General features: G+C 32.1%; 1 protein-coding gene across 1 annotated transcript in view; it reads left to right on the forward strand.

The window, feature by feature from the left end:
- Positions 1-378: 378 nt before the first annotated feature.
- Positions 379-10524, forward strand: part of LOC106678955 (ankyrin repeat domain-containing protein 26) — a gene marked incomplete at its 3' end in the record, with an annotated part of 94885 nt that continues 84739 nt past the window's right edge. Inside the window, 5 exon segments of the mRNA XM_014417827.3 lie at positions 379-1101; positions 1186-1359; positions 4671-4872; positions 6508-6650; positions 9311-9433. Coding sequence (XP_014273313.1) covers positions 703-1101; positions 1186-1359; positions 4671-4872; positions 6508-6650; positions 9311-9433 — 1041 coding nt within the window. The 5' untranslated portion in view covers positions 379-702.

Raw genomic sequence — 10524 nt, forward strand, 5'->3', positions numbered from 1 at the left:
AGTTTCAACTCATAATTCGAAAGTGCCGGTAGGCATGTCCCTGGCCCGGCAGAATTGAACACGTAATAACTCGCGATCTTTTTGGGTACTTATTCTGAAATTTTAGTACGAATTAGTACTAATTAGGTACTAATTCGTGTATAAGTTTCAACTCAAAATTCGAAAAGTGCCGGGCCAGGGATATGCACCTCAGACCCGCATGAACGTAGAAATATTAAATTACACCAAAATTATAAAATTAACATGTTTCATTTTAACTTTCATTGTACTTATATCAATTTATAAATTGTGCATTGATTATTTAATATGATTGTCATTCATTATTAGCAACTTTACATTTCTTAAAAGTTTTCATGTAAAGATCAGGTGGCACTGGCCATGCTATCACCGCGTCCTGCGAGATTAAGTCTGTTGGTGGGCCATTGTTGTATTGATGTTTAGGGAAGCAAATATGAGTGTTTTATTATTTGAATTTTTTATTGTTAACCACTTGTTGACGTGGGGGCATGGTTTATATCTTTTCAACGAGAAAGGATAAGGAATTATAAACGGCAACACAGTATTGTCAATTACATTTATAGTTAATGGATATTGATTTTACTTTGGTCCAGCCTTGTTTTGATAAGGTTCCCATTGAATTGCTATAGAATTTGCTTGAAAGTTAATTGAATTGTGTAATTAGCTATTTTTAATTGAAACAATATGAAGAAAGTTTTAAGTTTTGTTAAAGGAAAGAAGGAGGAGAGAAAAGAAATCAAAGTGAATCCGCCCATTTCTGTTGAGATCACAAATCCATCTGGGCAAAAAATTACAAGTGATGATGAGCATATAATTGGTTTACAGCAAGCTTCTGGTTATAATATAGATGTTAATGGTAAAGATAAGACTCTATCTAAAATTCATAAAGCAGCCTGGTTTGGTAATTTGGAGAAAGTTAAGTTGTATTCAAAGAAAATTGATGTTAACTCTGTTGACTGGAATAATAGGACCTGCCTGCATTTAGCTGTTGCACAAGGTCATACTGAAGTTGCCTGGTATTTGTTAAACAATAATGCATCCATGACCATTTGTGACAATGATGGTCTGAATCCATTTTTGAAGGTTTTTTTTTATTATTAATTTCTAATAATTCTAATCAATCTTGTCCTTTTTTTTTATTACAGTTGTTACTTTATTTCTGTTAAGGCTATAGAATGTGGACACAAGGATTGCACTAATCTTCTTATTGAATGTGGTGTTGACGTAAAGTTGTCAGATAAGCATGGTAACTCAGGCCTTCATTTTGCTGCAAAAGCAGGTTTCTACAACATTGCTGCTTTGCTGTTGAAGGAAGGAGCTAATTTTAATACTCCCAACAATGTATGTAAAATTAATGTTAATAAGCTGGTTTATAATAGACTTACTAGGTAAATAAGGGAATAATTAGTTTTTTTACCACGGTATAGGACAATCTGTACTATCATAAGGCACTAACAATACCTAAATCCAAAATTTTTAATCCTGTTTATGTCAAGACTGTCAAATATTTGTAGACTAACTACTTTTACACAACCAACACTGAAATAACCAAATGAGGCTGCAATTTCTGGTTTGTAGCATTGCATTAGTTTATTCACTGTAATCTAAATGTGAGCTTAAGAGAATGAGTGTAGTGCTCTTCTCATAACATACATTTAGATGATTATTAACCTATATCATTTTTATTTATATTGGAGGAAGATAGTTGACCGTATGAAGTAGATTGGAGGAAGATAATCCGGGTAGCGGTCAATAAAGGTATCAAAATAGTCAAAGATAACTATTTTGATACCTTTATTGACCGCTACCCGGACTATCTTCCTCCTGAAGACAGTTCCTTCAGAAGATAGTTGACCATATGAAGTAGATTGCTACTTCATATGGTCAACTATCTTCTTCCAATATGAATAAAAAAATACGGGGCCACCAATTGTTTGTATCTTGTTCTTTCATTTAGCCCTAACAAAACCCTGAAACGTTGGTTAACAATAGTTTTATTTTACTATTTTGATACCTTTATTGACTATCTGGACTATCTTCCTCCAATCTATATAATTTTTAGAAATCGTACTAACTTTTTGTTTGTTATTTGTTTTTTTAATAACTTATAACAAAGTCATCAGCTCCAGATCACTTAATATATTGTGTAATCATTTAGTCAATATGTTAATCAGATTTAGAATTTCTAAATTATTCACTCTTCTTTACCCTCTTTTTGAGGATATGAGAAATCACTTTAAATTATGAATAGCAAGAATAATAGAGATTAACTTTTGGTCATCATTTCTGGCTATCAGGTTAATAGCTTTAATTGAGGCCAACTATTAACATCTCTATGTTTGAGGTATAAATATGAAACTTATAAGGCATTATATACAACTTCAATTTTCATAGTTAACTAGTGGTCTCATTGCAGTACTAAAAAAACTGACAACAAGATTTATTTTTGGGATAACCAGAGATACCTTCACAACCCAGTATTACGCCGAGCTGAAGTGGCTCTATCCATCCTTCCGATGCCCGTATTTTCTATCTTCCTTTCTATTTCAAGTAATTAGTACTCAGTCCCTATATTCTAGAAACCCTGCAATTCAAATTCTCAATCCAATCCCATACAACCAGGTCCCGTTTATCTGACATCTACCCTCCACCTCACTGAACTGTTGCGTTTGATAAATCATTTTTTACCCGAGCTGCATATCACTGGAACTCCATTCCCTCTAACATAATAGTTTTCCAACCTTTCCCTCGTTTAGTACCTTTATATTAAATTACCTTTTACTTCACCAATCTAATCCAATATTATAATATTACTAGTAGCAACTACCTTTTTTGTTTTGTTTCTTATGTATTTAGTCAGTTATTTAATATAAGTTATAACTAAGTGTGGCCCCACTGCTTTATGTTTTATGTTGCAAATTTATGTTGTAAAATTAATATTACCTTATAATTGTTCTAAAGGGACCTAGTCTCAGAATACTTAACTATTTTTCATTTCAACTGGATAGAAAAAATAAACTGTATTACTACCAGCGTCTACATTTAACTGAGATACTTAATGATTATAGTTAATGGCTCCTGTTGAAGTAATTTAAAAGTTTTATCACTGAACCGCTGGCTGTACTTAAATTAATCGTATTACTTTTTCAAAGAAGCTTTTTCTGTGTTCATTAAGTTTTGTCCATGTTTTTATTTGAACTCTTTAAGTTCATTTTTATCTGACCTTATAAATAGATGTTTTATATATTAGCAAAGTTCTCTGTAACTTGTGTTAAAAAGGAAACAATCTATTAAATTGAAACTAAAAAAAAATTTAACTTCAAAAGAAAAAGTTTACTTTATAAGTTATTAAGAATGATTAGGAAAACATCTGGACAATCATTTCTCAATTTAAAATAAGAAAAACAAGTTGCCAATAAATGAAAAAATAGTAAGCAGAATTCAGAAATATTGACAATTTTTTTTAACAGGTAGTCTTAAAAATTGATAAGTTACTGTATGAGTTTAGTCGAGCAAAAACAGTATATATACTCATTAGTGGATTAGTAGATTTTGGTCAGGTTCATGTTTTTAAAATAATTTTTCTCACAAACATACACTTCTATGAAGTGTATTACTAAAATAAATTATCATTCCCTAATCATCAAAAAGGTTATGAAGAAACTTATTGCTGTATATTGCCAAACTCTTCACAATGAGCTGTTAGCTGCTTTTTAGATGATCTAGTAGGAATGGAATTCTTGTACCCCATTTTGTATTTGAACAGAACCCAAACTGCTAGATCAGATTAAGGTTTAGATTTTTCAGTTCCCATTCTAGAAATATGGTACTAACCTTCTAGAGATATTTAAATCCTCCTTGAGTTCTGTTGGAAATGTACGTTGCCATGCAGTAACCTAAGTACCTAAGTATTCTCTTTATTTATCACTGTACACACATGTTTTTTCAAAGAAATGAGAAGCATGGAATGAGAATATCACTGTACGAAGAAATTATAACCCTTATCTGTGCGAGTGATTTCGTCTTGATTAGGGGTTCTGTGACTGATGTCCAGGCAAAACTAAATATTCTAAATAAATACTGCAAATTCCTTAACTGTTAACATAGAGAAAACAAAATTGTTAAAAACTTATAAGGGGAGGCCTAAAACAGGGAAAAGGGTATATTTCAAGGATAATATTGTTGAAGAAATACCTGAATATAAATAACTTAGTATAGGATTTAGTTCATCAGGACTCTTTAACCGGTACCAAGTACCTGCCCAAAGGCAAAAATAACCTCATAGAATGCCAGGCAGAAGCCATCCCATAGCCTACTTGAGAATAATTGCCCAACGATGGCTATCCGGTAAATATGCAATTACTCTTAATGTCAGTCCGCAAAAATATATTTTGGACCTACCGAAGCTATGTCCAGCTCATGATGGAATGGCAAAGAAAGATTGTTTCCATTTTTTGACAAACTGCCCCGCATATCATGAGAACTGAACATGATATATGCCCAAACTAAGCTACATTAACATAACAATATTAATTCAGTCCTCCATTGTATATTTATTTTTTATTATTAAAATAATTATTTTTATAGCTCTGATAAACTGAGGTTTCATTTTACTTTTTAAATAACTATATTCATTTTAAATTTTCTTATAGGCTGGAGATTATCCATTACATCTGTGCACTAGTTTTGATCACAGGGAAATGGTAGAACTATTGATCAGGAATGGAGCTAATGTTGATGTTGTTGACAGGGAGGGACGTACCTCTCTTATGTTGGCAGCTAGGTCTGGCTTAAGTACAATAATTAAGGTGCTATTGGATGCTGAAGCTTCTTTGGAAATTGTCGACTCCAACGGTTAGCATTAAAAATATTTGATTTTTTTTTTACCCTGCATTTTTACTTAAAGTAAGACTTATAGATCCTATTCATCCTGACAATGCTATATTCTGATTAAGGCCAAACTGCCCTAAGACTTTATTTTTTTCCCTTCCTTTCTTTTTTAGGGATTTTCTTGACTAATGCAGTTTAGACAGATAAATAGAAATAAAAAATAACTGACATTTACTGATAAAAGTATATGAAGTATATTCATGAACTTAAATTAAAATGAATGTATTATCATGTTATTTTATTTATATTGTTGTATTTTTGTGTGTATATTTTATTTATTCTAGAAAAGGGTCACCATTCATATTAAGTTCTTTTTATGTAATATATCAAATTTGTGGTTATGTTTTATACAAATTTCCTGGTATAGAACCAATATTGATTAAATTGAAAAAAAAAAAAGGAATCTATGTAAATAAATCAAAATGAATCAATTATATGAACAATTTTCAATTAAGCCACAGTTATTCCTAATGAAATTTTAACTAAAAAAAATCAAGGAACGTTGGCAGCGTTCTGTTCCCCCAAAAAAGCAAAAAAAAATCCTCATGAATAATGATCAAACACCACGACTATATTTACCCAACATAACAAATATGGATTATCGGCTATCTGTATCTCTTGAAATATAAGGTTTATAAACATGAAATTTTACACTGACTCGCCCTTATGCAATTTGATAAAGGAATCATCATAATCGGACTGTATTGAACCGAGTTAAAACACTTTGAAAATGCTATTTTTCCTGATCAGATCTTCGTTATTGTCATGATTTTCTGGGCCTACTGTGTAATTGGCTACACCAATTAATTTGAAAATTTACATACATACTATATGTAAATTTAAAAAAACAATAAACTACAAAAATAAGTTTAATACCAAACCCAACTCTGTTGTAAAAATGTCCCTGCCAAATGAGAAAAAAAGAGCAGCCGAGTTGTCTGCTGCAAAAAGAAATGACATAAAAAAAAATATCTCACTAGCAAAGGAGCCTCAGGCTTTGCACTACAGTTGAGCACATCATGGTTTTAGTAGCTGAGAATAGAATCCAAAATGGAAAACGGAAGCTAAAATTGGGTGAGATATCTATCTGTAGCCATTTTAGCCTTTCAACTGTAGTAATTTCAAAATAAAACAATAAATATTTACAAAAATACCAACAGACACTGCGTCCAATTTTAGCTTCCATTTTCAACTGAAAGTGTTGTGTGCTAAACTGTGGTGCAAAGCCTGAGACCCCTTTACTGGTGAGGCAACCTTTTAATATCACATCGTCTTACACCGACAACTTTAGACTGCTCTTTTTTTGCTTTTGTTGGAGACATTTTTAACTGGAGTAGTTTTTTTGGTATGTACATCTGACTAGTTTTTATTGTTAAAAAATAACATGATATATGAATTGATTATGCTAAACTTTTAAGATCACACTAAGAATCAAATTAATGTCAAATAAGAATGTATTAGTTATTATTTTACTATGTTTTTTCTTAGGTTCCAGGAATAATTCATGGTATAAAGGAACATAGAATTTTCATTTAATAATAAAACCACATTTGAGTTATTTTTATATTTTAATATTACTGTTATCATTTGTTACTGAAGGTTGGACAGCAGAGGATTATGCACAGTTTGGCAATCACCATGACCTTGCTGAACTTTTGAAAATTCAAAAGAAAATCGAAGTTATCTTAGATCATTCTGATAAACTTAGTGTCCAGTCATCTGATCCTTCAGAAACATTTGAAGTAAGTTTAAAAACTTAATGTTTTATTTACAGTGTTAAATGAATTCCAGTGATTTTTTTTAAAGTGAAGTTTATATATGTCCGATTATCTGTTGATAAAAATAATGTACATTTGAACCTCTGTATATTGAAGTTGAACGTGAACGATATTAAAATGGATATTTAGAATGATTGTAATGTTTCATCTTTCATAAAAATTAATTTACAGTTTTTTTTTTAGGGTCAAAGACGTACCATAGGCTTTTTTTAGGGTTTTAGATCACAGGAACAGAAGAAAACTGTGATCAAAAGTTTTGTAATAAAGGTTATGTTATGGTGTCACTTTTTCATTCTTAAGCTTAAAGCAGGGTGTCCTCTGTAGATGGCCTGGCTGAATTTCTCTTGATCGGATAACATAAAAAAAATTAAAAATATGCATTCGATGTTTTTCAGCCTAGTTTAAGATTCTGATTTGTTATTGAAACAAAAATATACGGGGTGTCTCACACCCAGTACAAGTTTAAAATTTCAAATGGGAGACTATGCATTTATGGATTTCTTAAACAAATTGATGTTGCACCTAGATTCTAAATCAGTCAATAAATTACAAAGTTTAAAAAAAAAAAAAATACATTTTGCATGCTAATTTGATTGAAGAATTGACACGTACTATATCCAGTGGTTGCTGAACCCACATATCATGTTCAAACTGCCTACTTTTGAAGATACAAAGATTGACTCTTCCTAGCTACTCAGTGCGAAGGACTGAGGAGAGACCAATCGACAAGCATCTTTCACTCTTTGCTGCAGATCTTTAACTGACCTTGCAGGGTTATGATTGGCATAAACCTTGTTTTTCAAATATCCCCTCTAAAATATAATATGAAAAATTCTTATGGAGTTAGATTAGGTGATCGAGGAGGCCAACAGATGGGTCATGGAGGTCCTATCCTCGTATCCCAGTAGTGATGATTTAAGTAATTTCTCAGCTGCAGAGATTAGTGAGCAGGACATCCATCAAGCTGCAGTATCATTCTTCATTGATGCGCTAGAGGAACATTTTCTAGGAAAGTAGGTAATTCATCCCTCAAGAAATTTAGAAACTGAGCTCCATTAAATTATTTTGGTAAAAATAAGGATCAATTAATTTATTTCCACGAAGGTCACACCAAACATAGATACTGTGAATCACCTGGTGGTGACAAGAGAATATATTCTGTGATTTCCTGTGGCCACGTTAAATAAATAAACCGTTTGTGGTGAACCTTTGATTCGTCAGTCCATAAGATATATGGGAGAATGTTTTCCTTAACTCCCGCAATCGACATATGTACATTAGTCTCACATAATCTGAACCCCGAAGCCCCTGAACAAGATGAGAGCGATAGGGTTTAAAATTATAAACAGTAAAATATGCAGTTCCTGCTCGAAATTGCACTGCCGGTTTCTTTTTGCACCTGCACCGTATCTGAATCTCCTCATATTGTTGTGAGTAACACGCATAAAGGTTTTATGGTTCACTTGGGGACGATTAGGAAATTTCCGGGAGTTCAACACTACTGCACGGCGAGCAGTAGCACGACTTTTATTAAAACAATTGTACATAAATAAAGTCCAGAGATTTATTTCTAATCCTTCACTACATCTTTAAAACAAACTTTTTCTTATGAATTTTGCTAATAAGATAACGAACACAAATACAAAATTGAAAAGAATATGCAGATACCAAAACAAAATTATTATGTTTCTTTAACTTTGTAATTTATTGGCTGATTTAAAATCTAGTTCCACCATTGATTCCAGTTTAAAAAGTACATTAAAATGATGAATTGGAAGGCATAGCTTCCCATTTGAAATTTTCAAGTTGTACTAGGTCTGTGACATGTTTATTATTATGTGTATTATTTTTTTTTATAAACAGGTCAGAATCTTAAAATAGGTTGAAAAACATCAAATACATTTGTATATTTGAACACAAATATATAAGGTTATCCGATCAAGATAAATTCAGCCGGGCCTATCTTAGAAGGGCACCCTGTATATTATTAAACATTAATTTGTAGTGAGAGTAGTAAGGGCAAGGAGCAAGAAGTTCACCTGGTCCCTGTTTCATAATGAAAGCTAATAGTATTAGTTCATAGTACAAGTGTAGAAACTAGTGTGGTAATAACAATAATACTTATTTTTTTCATTATAGGGATGACTATTAAGGATATTACAAGAATTAAAAAATACTAAAGTACAAGTTATTATTGTAGAAGTCTGTGTTGAGCCACCCACAGATTCCAATGGGAGTCTTGGCCGAAAAAAAAAACAAAAAGTCTGTAATTGAATTAAGATAAATATACAAAACTAATATTATTAGTTTGTACTTTATTATGAAACAGGGCCCTGGTGTGCACCAGGCCACTCCACCTAAAGCAATTAGGTTATATATATTTTTTTACTTGTAATGTTTTGTTAGTTATGTAGAAATTTTATTCAATATAGAGATAATTTTTCTGATGCAAATTTAAGGTTCTTTAAAAAATATCAGTATGCAGAGATTTCAAATTTATGGAAATTTGACTGTATTTGAAATGTATATATTTAATGAATTAAAAAAAGTAACAAGAATCAAGGTGTAATCAATGGCCTGTCATGAGATCACTAATTTATTGTTTATTTTTCTGCTTCTTTTAGGGTGTGCCTGGCCAAGGTAATATTGGTGATGAGATACCTGACTCTCCTAGATCGTGTATTACACCACCACCGCTTGAGCCACCAAGGAGTTGGGATCTCATCCAGTCCGGTGTTATTGACCAGGTTAGCAAATATTGGTATACTGGTCGAACTCCTTAGTTGTTTGTTTCTTAAAAAATTTATTCAATCATCTAGTTGTGATATCTTCAACCGGTATTGGAAAATGAGGGTGTAATTAAATTCTTAACTTTTAAATATAGGTGTTTAATTAACTTCTTTTAACTCATAAAATTTACTTCTAATAAAAGTTAACTATTATTTTATAATTGATCTCATTATCAACATAGCTTTTTCTTCTACTGCAGTACAACAATGAAAGTGCTATCTATTTAAACTCATAAAATGTACTTCTAATAAAAGTTAACTATTATTTTATAATTGATAATAGATCTCATTATTAATGTAACCTTTTCTTCTACTGCAGTACAACAATGAAAGTGTTATCTGTTGGGTTTGAACTGTTTGTCTGAATCCTCAACCAGCTCTTTTCTTATGTTCCAATTAATTCCCTATTATGTTGAATACCTCCTGGACACCACCCTCCCAGAAAAGTTTTCTTGGTTTCTTCCCTATTAAGGCCTCATGAGTTTTCCAGCTGGTTCTTACATAATTGATTCATAAATTATTTTGCTTTGAATATTAAAATATTTCAATTTTACAGTTATTGGTCTGTTCCTAATCTCATTTATGTGTTTTTTTTTTACGAGGATCGGTGGAAATCTTCAAAAGACACAGATAGGCCCGTACCTATCCGTGTGTGGGATTTTTACACACTAAAACCACCGCCCTACACCTGTTTCTCACCCTCCACGGGACCGCTGTTAGGCATTACATCATGGAGGCGAGTGGCTGAGTGCCGCCTCATTGTTTTAGGCAATCTCCTGGTTCACCTATCTTTCTCCTCATGTCTTAACTTCTGCATCACCTGTGCAGCAAATCGTTGGCCTGGCATCCAATAATCTTGGTTAAGTAGCATAATACAGTAGAACCCCTGTTAACCGGGGTAATGATGGGCATGGGTGTTCACGGATAATAGAAAACCCCGGATAATCGAATTACAATATTTTATTGCTTTAATGTGATAGGTAAGAACGTTAATTAAAAAACAAAACTCTGTAGCATGGCAGATTTATTAACGATCAAACGTTTTCTGT

This window comes from Halyomorpha halys, unplaced genomic scaffold, assembly GCF_000696795.3.
Source record: "Halyomorpha halys isolate HHAL.00 unplaced genomic scaffold, Hhal_1.1 Scaffold170.1, whole genome shotgun sequence".
Lineage (NCBI taxonomy): Eukaryota > Metazoa > Arthropoda > Insecta > Hemiptera > Pentatomidae > Halyomorpha > Halyomorpha halys.